This window comes from Euwallacea fornicatus, chromosome 26 (genome assembly GCF_040115645.1).
Source record: "Euwallacea fornicatus isolate EFF26 chromosome 26, ASM4011564v1, whole genome shotgun sequence".
NCBI lineage: Eukaryota > Metazoa > Arthropoda > Insecta > Coleoptera > Curculionidae > Euwallacea > Euwallacea fornicatus.
The window spans coordinates 1,943,099-1,968,146 of record NC_089566.1 but is presented as its reverse complement, the minus strand read 5'-3'; the positions used below and the strand labels follow the sequence as shown (position 1 = coordinate 1,968,146).

The 25,048-nt window shown below is 35.9% G+C and overlaps 1 protein-coding gene across 3 annotated transcripts in view; it reads left to right on the top strand.

Annotated features, from left to right (window-relative positions):
• LOC136347107 (zwei Ig domain protein zig-8-like) overlaps positions 1 to 25,048 on the top strand; it is a 184,269-nt gene that overhangs the window by 129,211 nt on the left and 30,010 nt on the right. For all 3 annotated transcript variants that reach the window (XR_010733429.1, XM_066296801.1, XM_066296800.1), the window contains one exon: positions 16,078 to 16,288. Coding sequence is in view for 2 of the 3 variants with exons in the window: in XM_066296801.1 (XP_066152898.1) it covers positions 16,078 to 16,288 (211 nt within the window). In the remaining variant the exon portion in view is untranslated. The remainder of the gene's footprint in view (positions 1 to 16,077; positions 16,289 to 25,048) is intronic.

Genomic DNA, 25,048 nt, shown 5'->3' with positions numbered 1-25,048 from the left:
ACAAAACACATGTTTAATTGGAATAATTAAAGCTTTTGCTAGACTGCATCCTGTAAAATGATCATTAGCCCGAAAAGAAATCCGCATCGTTTATTACTAATTCGTTTTTAATGCTTTTGACGAAAATCGATGTTTCACTTGCCGGATGTATGTTTTAAAACAAATTTTTTAAAGAACACAATATAATCTTTCTCCGCATTTCAAAGTCAACCATGTATATAGACTCGAAAATTTAATGGTATATACATATACATGTAGAGCAAATAGGTGTAAAGCAAATATGCCATCGATACATAAATAAATCACAAAACATATAAATTGACATGGCAATATCGCTTAGAAGACTTGACAGATAAGAGACTTGAACAATTTTCTTCATTTATAAAATAAAAGCGACATTGAAGCTTTTTATTGAAAAGGCATTACTTATTCTGTGAATAAAACGATTCCAGTCGAATAAAATATATGCCAGACATACACACTAATGACGTATGAAAAATTCATGGCCCTTACTGGACAATGGAGAAAAATACAATTTTATTTGCAAATTTCACGGACGCTTCGCATAAGCCCAACGTATGCATTTTGAATAGGAATTGACCCAAACCGGTGACTTGAATGTGCTAATTTATCTATAGTCCCCGCTATTATTGTAATAGAAATTAGACGGGTGCAAACTATTAGAGTTCCCCGAAAATTAGAGGGAATATATCAAACTCCATAGGCATTATCTGGAACATGCTTAAACCACAAAATTTCCTCGGCCCGCCGAACTGGAGATCCATCTTCTGGAATAGCTTAATTTTTTATCGGATTAGTTATTAATTGGAAAAAGGTGATTTTATCGATCGCAATTATTTAGACGGATCAGCGATGACGGCTTATAAATTAAATTACATTTAATAAAGTTCACGCTTATTGATAATACTAAATTTAGCAGAAATATCAAACCAAAATTACCCTTTTGTATTCAAAATTAGTCATTACAGCAATTAATTTCATTCATTTACAGGGCAGGGAAAAACAATCGAGGCAGTAGGATTCGTTTTATAATTGATTCCATACTTCATCAATTATTGTTTCGATTGTTTTCACATACGAGTACAAGTGAGTTGTTCTTACATAATATCAACATACTGTTTAATCGATTTAAGCTGCGATTATTAGGGCCTGCATTATCTAAACGTAAGCCTCCCACCATCGCGCCCGGTATGAGCGATTTCAGGGCACAACACTTAGAACTTACACTCGATTTTGGTTTTCTCAAATTTGAAATATTATAGTTTGCGTTGTCATTAATGTCCCAATTAAGCTGAAATGTCAGTCAACTCCGAGCAAGTCGGTTTTTTTACAAAAAAAATGTGTTTTTATCGCGGCAATTCCTTCATGGATGAGTATTGACCAGGGGCAACTTTTGACACACGCAGCTTAATAATTAACGTTAGAGAAAAGGGGCCCCCATGTCCTGTCTCCTGGCCGCGTGATCATAGGGATGCTACCGTGCAACTGCGTAAGCCTTTAAACTCGTTATCAATAACATTAAAACGCAATATTAATAATATTCGCAAAGTGATGAGGGCTGCGAGTTTATTGACAAAATTTATTCTTGGCGAAGCAACAAAATCGTCGGGTTTGGTGTAGTTAATTCGCTGACACACCGATGTGCGTGCAGTTTTCGGCGAATCGCCCCGTGTAGAAAAAGAGTGATGTAATGACTAATTATGTAGGTCCCCTAAATATTTACAAGACGGCGAGATTCTTGAAGGGGAAATGTTCTCGTTGGATCGGCCAGAGGGATATAAAATTTGGATTGTTGTCGAGTATTTTCTAAACTGTCTGTAGCTGGGGGATATAAATCAGATTTGCAACCGGTGGGATTTAAGTAAAATAAATTATAAAAGAACGTGTTACACGAGTTTGCCGATGGTAAGTGCGGCAGAGATATAACTGTACGAAATGATAAAATGCTTTGCCCTTTTGTTATACGGCTAGAGATGCGAATATATATTTACATGTTCGTATAAACATAATAATTCTTACAGGATAGGGTGGCCGTGGCGATATATCTCCAATATAAATTCAGTTGAACTGAACTGCGTTTGTCAAATTACCATAAATTCATAAAGTTTTACTAGGTTAATAGTCCAACATTGGTCATAAATGACATATTTATCTTTGTAGGAGAATTTGTGCTGTGGCTCGGTGACCGCGAATGGCAATGTTGGTTACACTTTAGGTAATTTTCCATCACTCAAAGAATTAACTAAGCACCGGCTCTAAAAATGATTGATCTCACTTGGCCGGCAAGATAAAACTCTCACAGATATTTTTGGGTGTGGGCCCCGAGCCTTACCGTTGATGCTAATTACTCATCCAGATCGATCGAGAGGTTACGAGAACCTTCTCAGACGACCTTAATTAAATCGCTATGTTTTTGATATCATTTTATGACAAATTAATTGATATATGTAACGGACGTGCATAAGTAATAAATAACATGCCTAGCGAAATAAATTTCCAATCCCGTCAGATCGCGATGTTATCGAACTGTGCACTCACTGCTGTTACTACAAGGAAATGTCACAAATCACGAATGTCCGCAGCTCAAATTGCTAAAATGCCTCTAAATTGCGATGGTTTATCACCAGGGATAATCTTTCTACGACCTATAAATACTCTCCTTTATCGGAAGCTCTTCGACAGAAAAGAACATCTTTCAAAATAGGAAACTCTTTTTGTCGTTGTGGAAAATTAAATTTAGTCCTTACAGGTCAAACTTCAAATAGCCTCCTTTATTAAGTCTATTTGTTTCAATTTTATCACCGCTATTCTTAAAGGTAGATAAAATAGCCTGCTCTGAGATCCCCTTGATATTTGGGCCACACATTTTCAGGAAAAAGTGGATCATTCTCCATCCCTTCAGCGAGATTTAGTTTAAGTGCTAGAGATAGAACGAATGCAATGAGCTAAAGAAAGTTAATAACATCGTTCGAGTTATCTGGGACAAACTTTGAGTTTTATTCTTTAATTCCTATTTTAAATACGTGTGAGGGGAACTTTTGTGTTTTGCTTTCACGTACCCGTCCAAAGTTGCGCCCATATATTTCTATAACGTATAACTTTAAAATATTCACATTTGCTTTGTAAACTGAAGGCGTAGGCCATTATTAAAATATACGACAAAAGTCATTACTCAACAATATAGCTTGAACAAGTCCCTCACATAAATATAAAATTAATTTGAATGTATCCATCCATGCACTATATCATGAACGGCAAAAGTTATTATATTGGTGAAAACAAACATGACACGTTATTTAATGTTTATACTTGTTTTACGAGAGGATATGTACAGACAAAACATGAACGTGTCTAAACTACAACCTGGGCGGTTTACAAAAATATTATGGGCGTCAATATTCACGTCGAAAACACAGTCAAACCTCGTGAGCGGATTGATTTACTATTTGGAGTATCCAAACTTTACGTATATTCACAACTAGAGGGGCATAAATTATGAACTTACGTAATTTACTAGAAATAGGTTTGTTCCGTAAGAAGTTTGGTTAAGGAAATTACACCCCCGTAATAAAAAAAAAAGCTACTACCTACTTAACCCGAATTATTCCCCAATATTGTTATAATAAATGCTATACCATCACATTTAATTCGATTCTGAATACGATGCTTAACATATCCAAATAACATTCCCGCCAGCAAAACATTCGATTAAGGGGCCTGTTGTTAAATAACAAACCACTAAATGGATAGCATTTCCTGGGGTAGTTAAATAAGTTAATCGGCAAATAATTTAGTTGATTAAACACCGCCGAATGTCTGTGTTGACCAACAGTGTGGAATATAAAGTAGCGTTACAATATAATCTTTTCTCAATTAATGCAAGAGTTTTTTTTTTTATTGATTTAATCAAAATCAAGTGAAAATGATCGAAGCCGTTTTTTGGAGGGTATCCACAAATCAATCACCATATAACGCTATTTAAATTGGAAAATTGTTGACCCTTGACATACATAAATCACAGCAAAGGGCACCGATTTTTCTATTAAACTTATTTCCTTTCGAACGTGGTTAATTTGATTTGTTCGCACTTCAAAATCCATCACTCACTCATCTTTTAAACATGTGCAAGTTACATGAATTGATAATAATGATGAAGTAATCAGAGGAACCCGAACAGAGTTTTTTTGTAATTAATCTGACGTAGATCGTACAAAAATGGAGCAAATAAATAGTAAAAATTAAGCTTCTTATGAATATTATTTGTGATGTGCCGTTCGGGTTGCCAATAAGGTGTAAAACAAGATGTCGACCAACTTTTGAGCTGTTCCATTCTGTTTGATGTTAAATATATCCATGGTCGATTTGTTTGGCACGGAGGCTAATACATTATTACCATGTTTGTTATGAAAGGTTAAAAAACGAAAAATCTTTCCAGCAGCTTTCATTCCTTAATTAGTATATTAGTCGAACACACATGTAATGAAAGCTGTCATTACCGATAGAGCCGTTGAACCTGAATTTTCCTAAGAGGATAACGCCCATTATGTGAGTAGAATATTTACTGCTCATAAAGTATATGTGTATCCACGAGTAAACATCTCTGCGTCTGTGAAAATTAACTAAAAGTCCTCTTTGAATAATTCGGTTAATAATAAGCCGTTGTTGTTGGCCTTTTAAAGATAAATTCATGTTGTATGTACCTGACAATACTCAACAATATACATTAATTCTCATATTATTATTTTGAAGGCCGAAATTTGAAACGATAAAATCAATTTAAATTTTATTATGCTCATTACGAGGTAGACATGTATCTGTATATTATTCCCACTGTATGGATTCTTTCCTTAAACTGTTATGATAACCACAAGTACTAGGTGCGCAACGAAGTTTCCGGGAGTCACACATGGATGGCGCCAACGACACGTGTAGTCGACATCCATGGCGGAAACTGTGTTCTGTTTGTAGCTTGAACAGTTCTCAAGAAAAACCAGTAGTAACATCAACACATATCGGAACGAAAATATATCTTGTCTAAGAACGAAACCGTCGAGTTTCATATCGTATAAACAACATTTGAGGAAAGTTTAGCTTTTCTGCTTTAATTCGAAAAAAAACAACAGCGAAACACGTCATTGGCTTGAGGAGATCTATGCCGAATATTCACCATCTAAAACCACGTGCGAGGATTGGTTTAAACGCTTCAGAAGTGGCGGTTTTGACACTGAGGACAAGAAGCGCTCCGGAAGACCAGAAATAATTGAAGACACCGATCTGCAAGCGTTATTGGATGAGGATGATACGCAAACACAAGATCAACTTGCGGAGGCGTTAAACGTGACTTGCCAAGCTATTTTCGGACGTTCGCATGCTATGGAAAAAATTCTTAAGGAGGGAAAATGGGAGCCGCATGAGTTGACTGAGAGACAAGCAGAAAGTCGCTTCGGAAAGAAGACAACGCTCTGCGTTTGGTGGGACCAGAAAGGAATTGTGTACCATGAACTGCTGACACCGGGAGAAACTGTCGATGGGCATCGCTACCGACAAAAACTTATCAATCAGAACCATGCATAGCTCGAAAAGTGGCCAGAATTGAACACGAGACGCGAACTGGTGAACGAACGTTCCATGCTATCGCATTTCCATCGTCCAGGAGACCATCAAAACGCTGAAATGGGATCTGCACCCGCCACATTCGCCAGACCTGGCCCCTTCCGATCGCACTCGTTCCAGTCGAAGGCACGTGGCTTGGCAGGGCTACACTTGGCCAGTTTCGAAGAAGTGTAAAATTGGTTGGATAAATGGTTTCGGTCCAAAGACGCTTGGTATTATCGTCGCGGCATTCACGTGTCACCAGAAAGATGGCAAAAATGTGTAGGGAGAGAGGGGTCATACTTTAAATAAACCGTTTTGAAGTATTTCTCTTGAAGTTTTTCATTTTTCGTCGATCAAACATACCTGGAATCTTAGTTGCGCACCTAGTATTTGTTTACAAACTGATGTATGATCAGGGGTGTCACCTACTCCATTTCAAGGAGAAAGATACAAGTTCCGGGATCGTCACGACTGCGATAGGAATTATTGGATCAACATAGAGTTTTCACATTTAAACTTAAAAGAGCTCTATTTTTAGGCTTCGTTACATCAGTGCAAAAACAAACGATTAACCACCATGTGTAACTATTTCAGCAGGCAATCTGAAAAAATATACCGCTCAAAGCAAAAAAAATGCAATGCAGACATGATTTTTTATACAGGTAATATCCGAAAAAAAATCTAAATTTTTCATTAAGGGTTTTTACTCAGTAGTGCCTGATCATACAGATATGGAAATTACATACTATTAGGGAAGTGTGTTGCTATGTCATGGTTTTGAATAAACACATTTACTTTTGATTAGTTTATGGACGCGTTTTTGAACTATCATAATTTTGAAAAGGTCATAAGAACTAAAGAAATAAGTTAATAGACTAAATCTCTTCTAATTTTCCTTAATAACGTCTCTTTTCTGAATGCCTACGTTCAGTGGATGTTGAATTATTAAGAAAAACATAATCAAAAACTTAATTTTTTTCGGATATGTATGGAATTGTTCAGGACGTTGCCAATCTTAAAACAGGTCTTAAATGAACATGTTTGTTAATTCGAAAAAGCTTTGTCTCACTTATATTTCACTAGATTCCCGCAATGGCCGCCTGATATTTGGCACCCTATAAATTTTGAAAACAGCTTTCTAACCCAAATCAATGACCGGTTTTGATTAGAATACTAGTGTGCTTTTAACGTCCTTTTATTTGCCCAAGACACTTCATGCGTCGGCACCATCGCTGTGTGAAGCAAAAAGTAAGGAGTCGTAGTAACGTCACTTCATTCGATTTTGCCGTCATAGATCAATGACTTATATACGAAAAATCAAAATATTTGAAAAAAGCTATAGCAGAATAAAGTACAGGGTACGAAATTTTCGAGACAAACCCAAAAATGTGTGAATATAGCGTGTGTTCCATATAAAATTCTCATATTGTCAATTTATGAATTTTTTTCTCATCCTGTGTTTCGGTAGGTATCATTATTCACAATTTCTATTATTCGTGTGTAGCTAAAGAACTTTGTAAAAACTGCTACCTGAGCTCAACTCATCTATCAAGGAATATCCAAGATATGTAGTGAAAGGATTAAATAGGGTCTTGACGTTTTAGTTTGTTGATCTAAGTGCCTCTAAACAAATATACCCCTGTCCGATCCTAAGGGGATATTCGGTCGCCTCATCTTATACATACTTGATTATAGGGATGCGATTTTGCAAACTCTCCCATATTACATGTGAAAGCGTAAAGCCCTATGTAGCCAAATGAGCGTATTATGTAAATGATTTACTTGGAATTACAAATTGCCACTAGTTGGAGATTAATCTGGTTTGGTAAGGTCCTCGTAAACAAAAACTAAGAAAGGTCATTTCAATAGGGCAGGCCGTAAAAATTAATTTTGCATTTAGCAAAAATAACACGGCCTTTATGTAGTTGTATGGCGAGATTGAAATTTAGGGACTTTATCGACTTTTAATAGTAAGTTTAGCGATACATTATGGCAGCTTTTATTAAATTCGTATCAGAGGAGGAATTCGTGCCATGGGGCGTTTTACAATGGTAAGGTCGATTTGTAAAATCTAACCGAAAACAAAATGCACAAAGAACTACGTTAAATTTATACCACACTTGAAGAAAGTTGCACTAATGGATATTTTTTGATACGGCTGAACGGCCAAGACGGAAACAAATAGAATTTATATGGGTACTTAATATGAGCTTTAGGTGGGATTTGGGTGAGAGGGTCATGCAGATTAACAGGAAACGTCTTGCTTGCCATTTAATAAATTACCGGTGACATCAATTTTGAGAGAGAATCCTATGTACAAATGTCAGCATAAAATCTAATTATGGAAAATGGTTAATATGGGTTTCGAACTCGACGGTCCAATAATAATTATTCCCAAGAGAAAATATGTGGCAGACAATTAAAGAGCCTTTTAAGAAAAGTTGCCATATCATGAGCTTATATTGGGGAGGCCATTTTTCAAACAAAATCTTGGAATAAAGGAAAATGTAAAGGAAAGATAAAATGCCTACGCGCCAACCCTTATAAAATAAAATATGGGGTAAACAACGAGTTGTGTATTTCTCGTTTATTTTTCCCATCTATAAATATAAAAAACTGAATAAAAATAATAGTTTTCTTTAAATATTTCGATAGTGTTATTTTCGTAGATGTCGAGAAATCTCCGCCAGACGGAACTGCACGTAACAGTCATCTAAAGCCGGTGAAATTTCCATTCTCTGACATCCCTAGAAGTAGCTTTTAGCATGAGGTTAAAGTTTCGATTATCTGACCCAGGTAAAGACAATTAAATTTAGGTTGCACTCAGGCTTGACAGCATAATGACAATTAAGAAGCGATTTCCCCTTAGACACGTAAATCGCTGGTTTAGGAGATGGGTCCCTAATAAATTGACAAATATTTGCCAAGGATTCAGGGATTATGTCTGATATAATTATAATTCTATTCACCCCGACGAAAAAAAAAAAGCATAAAGACAGGGCCAAAAATGTCGGTTCGATTTACCTATGTCCATCCAAAGATATTTTCTTCAAACCGCTTAGTCTAAAGCTGTCATTCGAAATCCCGTAGGTTTTAAGTAAATGCCTTTCGAAAACGAGAGCATAAACAGAAATTGTTTCCAATATTTAGTGAGCAACACAAACGACAAGCAGTTTTGATGCTCCATTTAATAAGAGGCTTAATGCAATGCCACTTCCTATGTATGAAATTTAATTATTGTGAACCAAGACGGCCAGGAAATGTGAAATTTGTTAAGTCAACAGTATCGTTAGGTATAGGCTTTTGAAAGGCATTAGAGTTGTTTCTAATGTAATCAAATCGCGGCAATTCTTTGGGAAAACACATAAAAAGAGGGTCAACAATTTTTCTTCTTGTAGCTCATCTTTCGGGACGGCCATAAAGCTAAAACGAGTTGTCTTATGAAACGTAGCTCTTAACAAAACAAGGTTTTAGTGAAAAATCCAGGGAAGATATACAGGGTGGTCATTTAGTGCGGTCTCGGAAGATTACGGCTAAACAATTTAATATTTTGAATTTCTTTTTTTTGCGTTATATAGAACTCGATTATGGGTACATTCTAAAATTGTTTTCGTTTTATACAGGGTGTTCTAAATAAGTGAAAAATATCAAAGTTATGTTTTTTTAAATAGGACACCCCATATATTAATATCGTTTTAGATTTCTTGAGAAAAATAAATGTAAGTTTCATTAAGGTTTACTTGTCCTAAATCTTAAGGATTTCGAAATAATTAAGTTTTTTTAAAAAAATCATGCAATTTTAAAAACTTTGTTTTGAAGGAAGTTTAAACTGGAGTAAATCGAAATTCATACCAAACCTTAGATATGAGACGTATTTTATGCCAGAATTATTAAAATTGAAATATCTCATACAGTGCGTCCAAAAAATAACATGAAAATTGCATTCTTTTTGAAAGGAAATAACTTGCTTAATTTAAATAGAACACCCCATATTTTATTACTCGAAATAAGAGATAAACATATGACTAATCAAAAATCGTTACACTTTCCTATACCTAAATGTACAGGTTTTCTTCGAAAAATAAGATTTAAGAAAAGGTAGCAAAATTTATAATTTGATTAGTCATATGTATATCTCTTATTTCGAGTAATAAAATATGGGGTGTTCTATTTAAATTAAGCAAGTTATTTCCTTTCAAAAAGAATGCAATTTTCATGTTATTTTTTGGACGCACTGTATGAGATATTTCAATTTTAATAATTCTGGCATAAAATACGTCTCATATATAAGGTTTGGTATGAATTTCGATTTACTCCAGCTTAAACTTCCTTCAAAACAAAGTTTTTAAAATTGCATGATTTTTTTAAAAAAACTTAATTATTTCGAAATCCTTAAGATTTAGGACAAGTAAACCTTAATGAAACTTACATTTATTTTTCTCAAGAAATCTAAAACGATATTAATATATGGGGTGTCCTATTTAAAAAAACATAACTTTGATATTTTTCACTTATTTAGAACACCCTGTATAAAACGAAAACAATTTTAGAATGTACCCATAATCGAGTTCTATATAACGCAAAAAAAAGAAATTCAAAATATTAAATTGTTTAGCCGTAATCTTCCGAGACCGCACTAAATGACCACCCTGTATATATATACGTATATATAACGTATTGCTCGTTCGGCAACCTTCCACTTCTAAATCTGTTAATGGGGAAATGTAAAATATAGGCCAAAAGAATGTATGTTACAGTAACACGCACTTGGAAAAAGTAATAAATGGAAATGCTCGAAACCATGTAAGTTATGTAAAATACGCCAAGTTACCGCCGCAAGCATTCGCACCGTCTTATGCATCATATTTCCTTGGGTTTGGACAAAACGGGAAAATGTCAAGAAATCGGAGCACCTTACAATTTTCTCAAATCCCATATAAAATATGTGTATTGGTAAAAGCGGCTTACAAACCGACAAATAAACGTTTACAGTAAATCAAAAACAAAAATGCCTCGGAACAAAACCGTATAAGTTGGCTTAACCATTAGAGCGAACCAAAGATGGCCAAACTATTCCCGACTGGTACACATACAATAAAGGAAGTTTGATAATTTAGCAAAGTTTAGATGCTTCGATCTTCAAATATTAACTTAATGGGAAATCCATACTAAACTAATTTCCAATATCTTTCGAATGATTTACCCTATTTAACTTTTCTCTCTAGCAGAGTTCAAATTGGAACTTTAAGTATTCCCAAACTTTATCAATTAATCAATTAATGCATTCCACGATTTTTACTGCCCAGTTATTCTAGACGGGAATAAAGGTTATGACGTGATTTTCCACTTTGGGAACTCCAATTTAATTGTATTCGGCCCTTATTATTCACTGGAAAGGTCGTAGTGACAATTCAAATTTTCAACGTTGAAAATTGAGGCCTGCTCAAGGTTGGCTGCAGGACCATTAAGTAACAGAGCAGGCACATACGTCATGATGCTGTGGTGATCTACTTAAATAGCATTATTGTTTTCTTTCAAGGTACATAGGGAGTATTTTTTTAATAAGGAAAACCCGATATCGCTCTTTTCCCCTTAAATCAACTGATACGGGTACTGACATTTCATAACTCTATTAAGATCATGGATAAATGCAACTTGAGGCTCCCTTATTTTAGAGGCAGCTTTAGAATAGAACCTTTTAGACAGTAAACCAATATTTTAGAAAGTAAAAGAGATATTGCATCCGAATTTATGTAGACTTATACAGGGTGTCCAACGAATATGGGCCACTAGCCGTATCCTGAAAACTATGACTAGGAAAAAGTTGAAACTTGGGCATCACACGAAAGTGGAGGTGATCTATTGGTTAAAAATATTTTTATGAAAATACCCCTCTCGGTCATACATGAAGTGAATCGAACGATCGTGTCCGACGAATATTCGTTGGACACCCTGTAGAGCCCACCGGTAATATTAATTAACGAAATATCGGCGCGCGTTCTTGTCAAAAGTCGTAAAAAGTCGATATACAGTGTACTACCTAGAATTTTCTTAAAGTTTCGACGTTTTCCAGAAAAGCAAAAAGAAGTGAAACATTACCTTTTTAACTTTGCTTTGTACTTTCTGGACCAAGTCAAAAATGATTCTAGACATAAAAACTTCGTAAATTTTAATAGACGTTATCTTGATTTTGATCTTTTACAGTTCCGGACAGCGCATAAAAAAACTTTTTTTAAACGATGTACTTATTAGCATAATTATACGGTTTCTAAAGTGCAAAACGAAGCTTTTAAATTTTGCAATAATACGCCTTCGACCGTTTTGGCTGTTACTATGCAAAAGAAAAAATAACTACTGCAAATGTCAAAGTAAATTTGCAAGTGAAATGCAAGATAGTGGATAGAATAGAACTCTGTTTTACATTAAGGAGACGTAGAACGGCAACGACAACCGCGACTTACACGTTACGTAAAAAATAACGAAGTACATTATGTAATTAATGTTGATTCTAGTAGTGAAATAAACCACCCTGTACATAGTTTTTAATTGTATTGCATTGCGTATTTCGATTAGATCGAGACTCTATCGGAAAGTTGGTAGATCGTAAATAGTTAGGGTTAAGTTATTGTTAAGGAGATGATGTACCCCTTTGGCACACCCATGGTAGACTTCGGCTGGTGCGTGAGAATTCCCACCGAGTTACTTCGTATCGGCATGAGAGTTCTCCGCAGAAAACTGTGTCGGCAGCGGTATTACTGATGACAAGCTTTGTCGACCCTTATGATGCAGACGGAATTACCACCGAAGGACTTCTTATCAGCTTCAGCTGCACGATGCAAGGCGACGGATAGTGCACGTGGTGTCGATGGGACCCCCAACCAGGGTGCGCCCATGGTGTGCCGCCAGAGGGTTTAGTATTTAAGACGTTCCCGAAGATAGGGAATTCCTAATCTGTTCTAATTCCGATTTCTGCTGATATTCGATTCGATTTCAAAGTGAAGACAAAAGCCACGTCCACCCTCACAAATACATTTTTAAATTATACCTTAGACTGACGAAACAAAAACCTAGATTAATTAATTGTTGTAAATGGTAAATCAGCAGGTATTTGTAAACAATCCACAATTCCTCCAATTCTATGGTGCCTCACGAAATCCACTGCACATAAAAAAGTTTAGATGCGTAACAATGAACTTTATGTATCAAAAGTGTCTTTCATGCGATTTATTCCGTTAGAGAAACTGTTGTTCATATGATGCAACTGCAGCAGTTGAATGTCGGTTTAATTTAAAAAACTTCCATCATATCCACTTTGTGTTCGTTTTAATAATGTTGCAGTTTTGATTGAGCTATTTCAACAGAAATTTCAATTGCAAAGCGGACTTGACACTTTGAGTAGACAAGTCAAACTCTTCCGAAGTCTGTTATGCCAATAATTTATAAAGCTTCTATGAAGTGGTTTCCAAAAATTCAAAAATTCTAAGTGACGTCCATGAGACTTCATGAAATTAACCCACCGAACTTTAAAATGGCGATAAAATTGTGTTTAATAAGCCATCATATCCTATCTAGAAAAGCGCTCAAATAGGATTTTAACTCAAAAGTCATTTTCGGCTTGATATGAAAAATGCAAGAGAAATTTAAAAATGCAACGTTTACCATTTTTCTAAAAAACCGAAAAAATATAAAGCAGTGTTTAAACCATGTATGAGTTTTTCATAAAACTCTGGAATATTCCTCATTTAACTGACTCATCCAACCAAACCATTCAACATGTAAAACCAATTTTGGATGCATTTTATAGCGAAGAAAGCAAGTGGGAAGAGGAAAGTTTCAAAATGGAAAAAGTATGAAGGTAAAGGAACTAATCGCGTACGAAGAGCACTCGTGCGTATTTCCAATTCTTTACACTCACGAGGCCAATTATTGAAATAATATATAATACATATACGATCGCCTTCTGATTGCTCTCGTAAATGCAACGAGGCAAAAATTCAATGTGTAATACGGTTTTAAATTCGTTATGAACAACAGTGCGTTTATTGACAGTTTTATGTAAATATTGTTCTTTAGAAAATACGCTCTGGCCTTGTTACATTTTGAATAATTTATCATTTATTTCTTCTAAACTTCTCGCATTTGTATTGTAAACTAATTGGATTATTATTTCTTCCTCACCATAAACATGAATTGATGATGATGATCTGCTATACCGCAAATGAAGGAATAAATGCATTACAGGAGATATGTTGCACATCTGCAAAGGATCGACACGAGGAAACGCGATAGCCCTCATTACAAGTTTTAAGACTTTTTGCAGGCTGTTTTGCACGAATCATCGAGCTTTAAGAGTAGGAAGGTACGAACCACCGCTGTGGGTATTTCTGGCAATCCTACCCAGCGCCATATATGCATATATTATAATACATGTCGTTGCACATATTTACTTTTCTACTATACGCCATTATCCGCGTGAGTAGGGTAATCATTCCCAGGATTATTTTTAATTTTTCTAATAATTTTTAAATGACTGTTAATTTTTACATAAATGACTCATTATCATAATAGGTTATTATTACTGTTGCCAAGGTATCATTAGATTTATCCCTGAATGCGACCTAATCACTGAGCTCTCCTGCCCTTAGAAAAATTTTGTAATTTGCTAGAGAACTCGATTAAGGTCCTTTGTAAGTACAACTCGAGGTACACACATTCGGGGTAGCTTCGATACTATTTCACGTCGAAAAAATTTCCAAAAACTCTAACGCCTGATCCACGCAAACTTGTAGCCTTCATAAAGACGATTAATTTAAACTAATTTTAAAGCAATTTCTCTACGAAATTCTGAGGAAGTAGTGATGCCCAAAATTAGAGTCGCAAGAAAAATGAATTTTCCGGAAAATTTCGGAAATTTTCATTGTTTTTCATATTAACTAACTATATCGATAATAACGTGGATACCTAATTTGATGAAGATTAAGTTTCAGGCAGTTTCATTTCGAAGCATTTTCGTTTGCACAGAAATGGTAATTAAAGTGTCTCCGTATCTCGAAAACAGAGATGTTAGAGCCTCGTTATTGCGTAAACTTATAGAGGTTGTTGGAACATTCATTTGATATACTTTTTAAGAAAAATTCTTCCTCGAATTCTCGGGATATTATCATGGAAGTTCGAAAACGGAAAACCTACCCCACTTTAATAAAAGTAAGTTGAAGTTCACTGAAGTTTCCTGAGCCAGAAATCTCTGTGATTAAAACTGTCCTATTTTCGGGGGTTGTCGCGTTGCTATTTCACTAAACTGTCAGGGTCAATAAAAGAAATAAAAGGAACTGTGCAAAAAGTTACAATCTGACATTTGGCGCTGCAAAACAAAACAATAAAAATACTTTAAAACGAACGGGAGCCCGAATTAACTGAAATATTAAATCAATTCAGTTGCGGAAATGAAAGGGTCGTGATAAACCAAAAATCTGGACATAAAAACGCGTTCTGTATCCAGATTTGCGATAGGGCATACAAACTTGGGCCGGAAATGAACTCTATCGAATGTTTCGATAAATTGAGGAATGCTTTTGGGGACTTTGCACTGAAACTCAGACGAATCAAAATGCTAAAAATTGTTTCTTATATATTCCTGATTGTTAAAAATGCGGAATACCTTTTATACAATTCCGATGTTAAACTTCAAGCAAATTTCTGCCTTATGATTTTATTGTTCATCTGAAGCATGAAATTTCGCAGGATTCCGTTTGTCGTTTCACACTTGACGGGCTTTATGTGTAGGGCCTATCTTATTACTTGCTGCGTTGAAAAATATTTCGTGTAGCGACGTCACGCTACATATTTCCAGTCTCAACGTAAACCGTCATTACTACGAAATTGGAACATTACGGCACACGCATCCAGACGACAAAGTCATATATTTATAACGAGAGTCGTACTTGATTTCGTTATGCTGCTCATCTAATTAGGTTTTCATCACGTTATGTCGTCGCCTGTAAACGGATTTTTCATATGTATATTTCAATAAAAGCAATACAAAGCAACTAACGCAATTCGGGGACATAATTATTTTATAGTCATTTTTGTCCAAAGTACATAGCAGACAATGACGTTCCTTTATCCAGAGAATAGCATTGTTGAAGTAAATGAAATAAAAATTGTGTGCTCGGTGCAAAGCAGAGCATTGCATTTACCGCGGGGCATTTTTAAAAGGGTTGTGTCACCATATATTACCTTGTGTACATCTGCTAACGTACATACATATCTCTTTCTCTCCGAATGTGGCCCTTCTTTATAGCTTGCAGTATTTTTCCCAAACAAAAACATTATTAAGCCCGTGTTCCCTATAAATCTTTAAATGAAAACATTCGTATTAATATGGCAACCCGCAGCCAGACGATTTCGTTTCAACTTAGCTAAATAAAAACGTCACGAATTTTCTACTTCTGTGTGTTGCAGGTGTCGTGGATTAGGAAAAGGGACTTACATATCCTCACTGTTGGCATACAAACCTACACCAACGACCAGCGATTTTTATCATTGCATACAGATGGATCGGACGAATGGACCCTCAAGATCACCTCCTCTCAAACTAGGGATTCGGGAGTTTATGAGTGTCAAGTGAGCACTGAGCCAAAGATCAGTCAGGCATTCAAACTCAATGTTGTTGGTAAGTATTTCATCCCTAAAATTGTGTCTTTAGCGATGTGACTGAAGAGCTGATAGGAAAAGTACATGAACATTTGGTCCTGCAAGCTTATAAAATTGGAGCATTATATCATTTCATTGTGCATGAACAAGAATTCATGATTATTTACTAGGTTTTTTCTTTAACGATGTAATGTCTATTAAGGAACGTTTCATAAAAAGCCAAAAGAAAACGCCACTTTTGGCACATCTCTCGCTTAGCTGTAAGACTACTTTTGCTCGAATCGGCCGATTTTGATTTTATTCCGATTCGGGATATACACGAAAGAGTTGACGGTCATCAACATTTTCAACAAATGCTTATTTGGTTATCATTCCATTTCACATTATAATTGTGTGTTAATGAAAATCAGGCTATGTGAATCTTTCATGTTCCTGAACACATGTTTATATTTCGGATCAATACATGTATACATATACAAATTGCGAGGTTCAGTTGAGCCTCTGAAATATCCCTAGGCATAAATAATATGCTTAACAAGATACCAATTTTGTTGTGACTTGTTGTCAAAAACGCCATAAGGAAATGTTATTTCGGGATGTTATTGAAGGCGTTATCTTACAAGCATCCTTAAAGGTCGAAGGGTTTTACAGGAATTTTAGAAGTGAAAATATTCCGACGCGGACCTTTCGGAATGTGAACCTTGCTACAAACCAAAGTAAAATCTGGACCCAATATCGTCAATTTTTTTCGCCGGGAGCAATAATATAAAATAAAATAGGGAAAGAGATCTGAGGCGCACGAAAGGTGTTTGAGAGGCTCATTCCGGATGACGAAATTGAATTTGATATGTCGTGACCCCGCTGAGCGTTGTGCTGTCACAAAACGACCTGGACAAAATTAAATTTAAAAACTACACCATGTGCAGCCCAATTACAAATTGCGTCCGTTTTAAAACCCGATAAACGCAAAGCTTGCACTGTACGCGAAATTTGTAGCAAACTCGTTTTTTAATGGAAAAACCCTGGTTTACGTACCGCATTGACACGTTGAAAAGCTCGATCCAGATACGTAAATGACGACCATATTTGTGTCTATTGTGTCTCAATACCGTGTGGATCTGTTTTAAAACACAGACATGCCGCAGAACACTTGGTGAATTACAGAACAAAACGCAAGAAAAAAAATCGCGATTCAAGAGGTTTTATGTATACAGGGTGTCCAAAGAATATGGGCCACTATCCGTATCTTGGAAAGTACGACTAGGAAAGAGGTTAAACTTGGGCATTATACCAAAGTGAAGGTCATCTATTGATTAAAAATATCTTCCTGAAAATACCTCTTCCGGTTATTCCGGAAATGAACGTCAATTCGCTTATTTTAAATGGAAAACCCTATATGTTCTAACAAATTTCGATTCTGTGGAACATTATGAATATTTTTCGTGTATAGTGCTCTATATCTAATTTTTACGGTTTTCGAGATATTTAGAATTTTCCAAAAAAAGTTATCGTTTCAGCTATGAATGTATTTTCTAATCATTCGAAAATGGCCAAGTATTTTGCAATGAAATTCTGCGCTATCGTACAAAATGCTTTACAGTCCTTGGATCAGTGAGCTAAATCAAGTTTTTTCATACAGGATATTCAAAGTCCAAAATTATCATTCAAGAATTGAAAAAAACTCAAATTTTTTAAATAGGAACCCCCTACTTTTTCAACGAATACATACATATTTAACACCAAAAATAAGTACTACATTCAATTCAGTTGTCTAATTTTTGTCTAAATCTAACAGTTTTTATTTTATTTAAAAAAAAATTCTTTTCCATGTTCAGTACTTAACAATTCATTTTAAATAAAGTCTGGAGTTACTAGATGGCGCAGGAATCGTCAACAATGGACTCCTTTCTTCTGTAAGATGCTTTGACTAGTCCGCTCGATTTCAAATGATCTCCTATGCGTTTGAGGGATTTTCGTGATGGTTTTGTGGATATCGAATATCAAATGTATGACTCGTTTTGGTTAATACTTTGTTACTTTCACCGTAAATAATAAACATATTGAGATAATCTTCGTTTGAATAACTTACGGGTGCCGCCATACTTAAATTCTGGCGAGCAGCGCCACCTAGTAACTCTAGACAAAATACTTAGCCACTTTCGAATTATTCGAAAATACGTTCGTGGCTAAAACTCTCAATTTTTTTGGAGAATGCTAAATATCTCGAAGGGCGTAAAAATTAGGTATAGAACACTGTAGACGAAAAATATTCATGATGGTCCACAGAATCGAAACTTGTTATAACATATAGGGTGTTCCATTAAAATAAGCGAGTTGACATTCATTTTCGGTATAACCGGAAAAGGTATTTTCGGGAAAATATTTTTAACCAATAGGTCGCCCCCACTTTAGTGTGGTGCCCAAGTTTCAACTTTTTCCTAGTCACAGTTTCCGAGATACGGATAGCGGCCCATATTATATTATTATATACACCCTGTATTCACGGGGAAGACGAATTCGCCAGCATTATAAAGTTAATTTGGAGCATTTCAGTCGAACGTCATCAAGTCGTTTTGGTTTCCGAATAGCAAAACAATGAAGCCAACGTCAATTATTTCCACTTGTTGGTCTGAGAGGAAACTTATTTAGATTTTAATTCTAAAGTTCATTAGCAACTTTTAACTAAGTAGTTTGTCCGAACGACAACGAAACAAACTTGTAAAACGTCGACGGGTTGCCTTTTTTGCTGCTGCAGCTTTCAGAAAGTGCCCTTTAATTGGAAACATTTTTATGCACGCCGCATTATAAAGCTGTTTCATAATTGTCTCGAAAATTAGAAATAAAAACTACAGAGTCGAATTCGTACTAGATGGGCACCTATCACGTGACGCCACTTCTTCCTGTCTTCACTTTTATTGCAAGGAAATGTTCCTGCATTATTTTGCTGCAGGAATGTGGCATCCACAACAAAGGCAAATGAAATAGCAATTTTATTGGAGTTCAGACACACTCGAAGCTGCCGAATCAAGTATTCGTAATGTGTAAATTCCTTAGCTAAACAAATTTTCTTCCGTTCGGTCTCATTATCATTCATTCTGTCAACCCTCTGAGTCAAAACGTAATATATCTCGCCCGGTATAAATTATTCGAAAAACAACCGGAATATGATTTATAGTTGTGTATTTTTTTCGACGAACAAGGAAGTGTTTAATTTTTTCACTGGAGTCTTCGGGCTTAAGTAGACACATATTACGGCACGATCGTTTTATAAATGGAACTCTTTATTTCGCGAGCTATTCCTCCTTCGGTAATAAACATGTCTTCGTGAGCGACCCGGGCAGGATTTAAGTTGATAGATCGTTCTATTACTGCAGATACAAATTTGTCAATTATCTAGCTTCAAATTGGTTTAATTGGCAAATTCAGTCCCGAGAATACCATTTCATCCTGGACTGGTAACTAAATTTTGGTCTTACACGGAATTCGAAATAGAGAAACAATTGACTGAAAATAGCAGTAGATAAATCGATTCGAGAGATAACTTCACGTTCTAATTCGTCCAAAGAGGAAACAGTCTAATTCTCGTATAACTTCTTTAGAAGAAGCGATTTATGTTTACCATTAAAACAGAATACATATTCATAAACTGGAAAATTCTAAAATGCGCTGCTGGAATGATCAGAAAAACAGGCGCTATAGAAACGTTTGCACCTGCATGCATATGGCATGACATGCACCTTTGCTAAGGTATTTACATTAAAAGCAATTTTATAAACTACATAGCGAGTGTTATCAACGACGGAATGCGCTATAGCCCTAATAACGTGTACATTTTACGCTTTATCTTTTACCAAATGCGGTTGTTACTCAGCTGAGAAATATCTCCTGAATTATCCGCATTTGACAAGCTTGTCAAAATATTAGATCTCCGCATGCCGCTCGAAGTACAGAAATAAGGGCTAACCAATAATGAAACCCGTTATTTGTAAATGCCGATCCTGTGGAAAAGTCCTTAACGTCACTTCCAACAAGCGTGTCACTCGGAATTATGCCCTTCCGACACGCTTTTCTCATGATATCGGATTCTGCCCTAAGGGCTTTGACAGGAGTTAAAAACGCTTTGTAATTAACTTTTTGTTAGCCACGAGGACAAATCCAACATTTATACGCACATGTTCCTTTAAGATCCATGTGAAATGTGAGATTTGTCAGACAAAACACGGAAAGATTTTGTGTGATAAATCAATCTTCTCAAAAAAAGACGTAATTAAACAAATATGCGATCAAAAATGGTTTGTTAAGCTTCGTGCGGGAAGATTGGTTCGCACCTGATGATTTAGCCGCACAGCGAACAGTACAACGAACCGAACACCGATTAAAACATTAATTTTAATGAAGAAGAGAAGAGAATGGGATTTTCAAAATCTGTTTGCGAACGAGCATATCATCCTGTCTAAATTAATATTTTGTTCGTCATTCAGTTTGCTAATTTGTTCGTCATATGGCCAAATGTTCGGGGCTGTACGAAGTTTAAAACTACCTCTATAAAGAGGTATAAAACTGACTAGAGACGATTAACTTGACATATTTCATGCGGCATACATTTCCTCCGAAAGCTCCCGAGATATGTGACTTCAGTTTTGAGAAATGCCAAAAAAGTACCTCCCTCAATGCGAAACTTCTGACATTTCCCATTGCTGTTTGTCAACTAGTAATCTGACTGCTGTAAATCCTACATTAAATCCGGATGTCTCAATTGTGGTTCCGAAGCGCTGCCAATGTAGACTGAGTCACCTCTATTTAAGAGCAAATAGGAATCAAAGTAACCCCGTATCTCAGAAACTGAGGGAGATATTATTACCCGGTCAATGCAGGATTATAGAGCTCGTCGAGACAATTAATTTTAGCTCATTTTATAAGGTAATTCAGAACTTACGCGAAAATTAAATTTGTAAAATAATGCTTCCTTAAAGCCAAAGTATGTGTAATTTAAAAGTATGTACCACGGATAAATAAGCATATTATTATCCTAGCATTGATAATAATCCTTTAAAGCCACTAATTATTTCGAAGTACTTGATGACGCCCTTTAGTAGTAAACCGGATGGATGTCGAATTGCTGTTCTACATTGGTTGTTAAACGCGTTTGACAGTTGATTACTTGGATAATTATTACATTTGTTACGCAAATGTAAACTCAGGCATCAGCTGTAAATCGGGAGATTTCGGAGTTCATCCTGCCATTGCAGCATCTTGCTGCACCCACCGCGTGATATCATTTGGTAGTTCCGCCTCTCTCGCTTAGCTAATAACGGAAAATATTTATTACGCCTCGAATATTGCGACATAAGAGGTACTAATGGGAATACGTTACTTTCTTGTAACAAACTTGCAATGTAAACATACATTTCAATGAATTTTTCTTTAAACAGGCGGTACCTGAGAATAAAAATAATTTGAAAAAATGCATAAAAGAGGTAGATATATATCTTCTCCCGTGTACCGAAGAGAGATATACAAAGAACCAAAATTTGGTTTTGAAACAAAAAAAAACAAGAGTGTTGCCTATATTGAATGTGCGCGCATATCAGCTTGTTGCCAAATATACTTTTTCTTCCCAAAAATTCCCGATTCCTTACGTTGAGGTCAAGCAACGACATTTTCATAAAATGTACGACTAACCGAGATTTTAATGTGTCTTTTTGTTATTGGAATCAATGCGAGGAACTATCGTTAGGTGGAAGCCACACGATGGACGTTTGCAACAATGTTGAATACAATATTCAACCGAATTTGTATTAAAAGTTCGGCACTTTCGCTATTGACAAGTGTTTCAGCTATGCGATGTGGCCAACGTTAGACTTACCATTGAACGGAACGTTGGGGCTAGTATTTGTTCAAAGGAGTCATAACGACGTCGGCTTTTATCTAGTTAGAATTTAAAATTAAAAAGGAACAATAACAATGGAAGCAAATGAAATAATGTCTGCTAGCGTAGTAATTTCGACGAGTGCAATGCGATTAGAAACGAAACAAAAAATGAAACGTGCCAGAATTGCCAAAAAGAGAATTCGGATTTGCACCCACCAATGCCACCTGCACTGCCAATGATCTAACCTCTCATGTAGCCGTGTATAGAAAGTAAAAAAGCGTTACTAACGTTTGAGGTGTCCTTTACCTCAGGTAACATATACTGATAAAAGCCCGAACTTGTTCCGGACATGATCAACTTCAAACGTTCGACACATGAAGTCCATCCGTTCATGGCTTCACGTTGTAGCAAGTAGCCACTTGTCCAACGCTTGAATGCGTTCGACGTATGATGGGGCACCAGCTTTACATGAATAGCAAAATTTAGTATAATCCCAGCCGTTACACAATACGTGAAGTTGATGCACACACTGGAAACACATTTGATAACTAAAACGCAAATTTAACCTTCAATTGGTGGTTGACTTATTGGTCATGCGCGCTTCTGAAACGTGATACTCCATGTCGATTTTTTCCCAAGGAGAATGTACCGATTTGAATGAGACTACGTAGTGTTATCTAAGATGCATGGAAGTATACAGGGGCGGGGAAAAGTTTAGAAACTTTTTAATTTTTCAATTGAGACAAGTGGCAAGTTATTGTGACACCTTTGATATACAATGGTAACCTTTCAGAAGGTTGATTGTTTGATATACGTAATTATTAAACTTAATATATAAAAAAATAGATAGAAACATATTTTATTTTTGGAACGGACAAAAGCTTAGAAACTTCTATTTAAAAAAGAATTATGTTACTAAAAAAAGTAAAAATTAACATTTGGTTCCATATCCTTTTGCATTAACTACTGCTTGACATCTTCTGTGCATCGAATCTACGAGTTTGGCACACATTTCTTCAGGAATGCTCTTCCACTCGTCCATTAAGGTAACAAGAAGTTCAGCTCTATTTCGAATATTTTTCAATCGACTACCACGATTTAGTATTTCCCACAAGTGCTCAATAGGATTTAAATCTGGAGATTGTGATGGCCAGTCAATTAAATCCACCTTCTTTGTTGATAACCAATTTTTGACAAGGTTAGAAGTATGCTTGGGGTCATTATCTTGTTGGAATCTCCAACGAAGAGGCATTTCATATTCCGCAAAAGACAACATTTGATTGTTCAAGATGTCCCGATATTGGAATTTGTCCATTCTTCCTTTGACCTCAACAATTGATTAAGTACCAGACCGACTAAAGCACCCCCAGGCCATAATACTGCCACCTCTACGTTTCACCGTCTGTATTTGGTACTTTACGTCGTATCTTTTGCCTCTTGGTCGTCTTACGTAGTGTCTCCCGTCTGATCCAAATATTTGAAATTGGCTTTCGTCACTCCAAAGGACAGTGCGCCATTTTTCACCAGTCCACTCCACGTGGTCCCGAACAAAACGTTGGCCTTGATATCCTTCTTTGATAGAAGGGGTTGCTCAACGGCAACCCTTCCGAATAAACCAACAGCACATAGTCGACGTCTCACGTGGATCTTTTTCTGAGATTTTTTTAATGACTTTATCAACTGCATCGAAAGTTTTTCGTGGTCGTCCTGTACTTTTCGCTATTACAAGACCTTTAGTACCATTACGATATGCAGATATAATCTTCGAGATGACACTTTTGCAAATTTTGAGACTTTTTTGAAATATGAACTTGTTTTTCACCACTTTCATATAATTGGACAATTTTTTGTTTCAAATCCCGAGATATACATTTAGCCTTATCCATATTGATAGTATAATAATAATTCGCTCACAACTTGTGCAAAACTTTGCAATAACTGAATATAAACAAAAAGTTTCTAAGCTTTTGTCCGAGCAAAAAATCGTTTTTGCTTCTTGAACAAATTAAGGAATGTATGTGCCATAAACAAATAAATAGAAGATTCCTGTTTGTCATAAACAAAAATCGTATGCATACGAGGGATCCCTGAAAAGACATACTCGAATGAACTACAAAAAATAAAAAAGTTACTAAACTTTTGTCCTCTACTGTATGTCTATTCTCTTTGCAAATTCTTAGCAAAACTCTCAAATTTTAGACGCATGCTGTTTTTCTGTCTAATCATCTGGTACAAACGCTATACTTAAGCCGGATATCTCAGTAAATGACTTAGACACATAAGAATAAAATTTTAAATCGTTTAATTGAAGAGTAATTTAACACTCCCGAAAATGCCTTCAGGCTCCTTGTATTTCAAAAAGTGAAGCAGTTGTTACAAAACGGTCCGCGCTATGACATATTGCTCAGCAAGTACTGTTCACCGAGATGGTCAATTTGCACAGATTTTCTCAAACAATCGATCTTTGACTCCTCATCGAATTAGTACCGAAAGGTTTGAAAAGTGAGAAAAAGCGGGTAAGCATCTTCCCTCTCTTTGGAGATTCTTAGGAAAATTATAGAAAAATTTCAGATGCTGGTTTTCGGTCTTATTAATTTATATGGCACCTACCTTGAATTTTCAATCTGAGTATCTCGATTGAAGCGCCTTCGAAATACAGTTTGAGAGACCGCCATTCGCACGTTCAAAATCGTGAAAATTAGCATTAAAATATCCCCGTATCTTAGAAATTAAAAGAGGTGTTGCAACCGCGCTCATCGTGGTTAATTTGAATTATCTTTGCCCGCGAATTTCGAAGATATCAACGCTGTAATTTGCCAAAACTATCTAAATCAGCTCTGGGAATATAAATTACCGAAAAACTAACAATACATGCAAGCGAACTGAAAATTGTCTTGACTCCTTAAA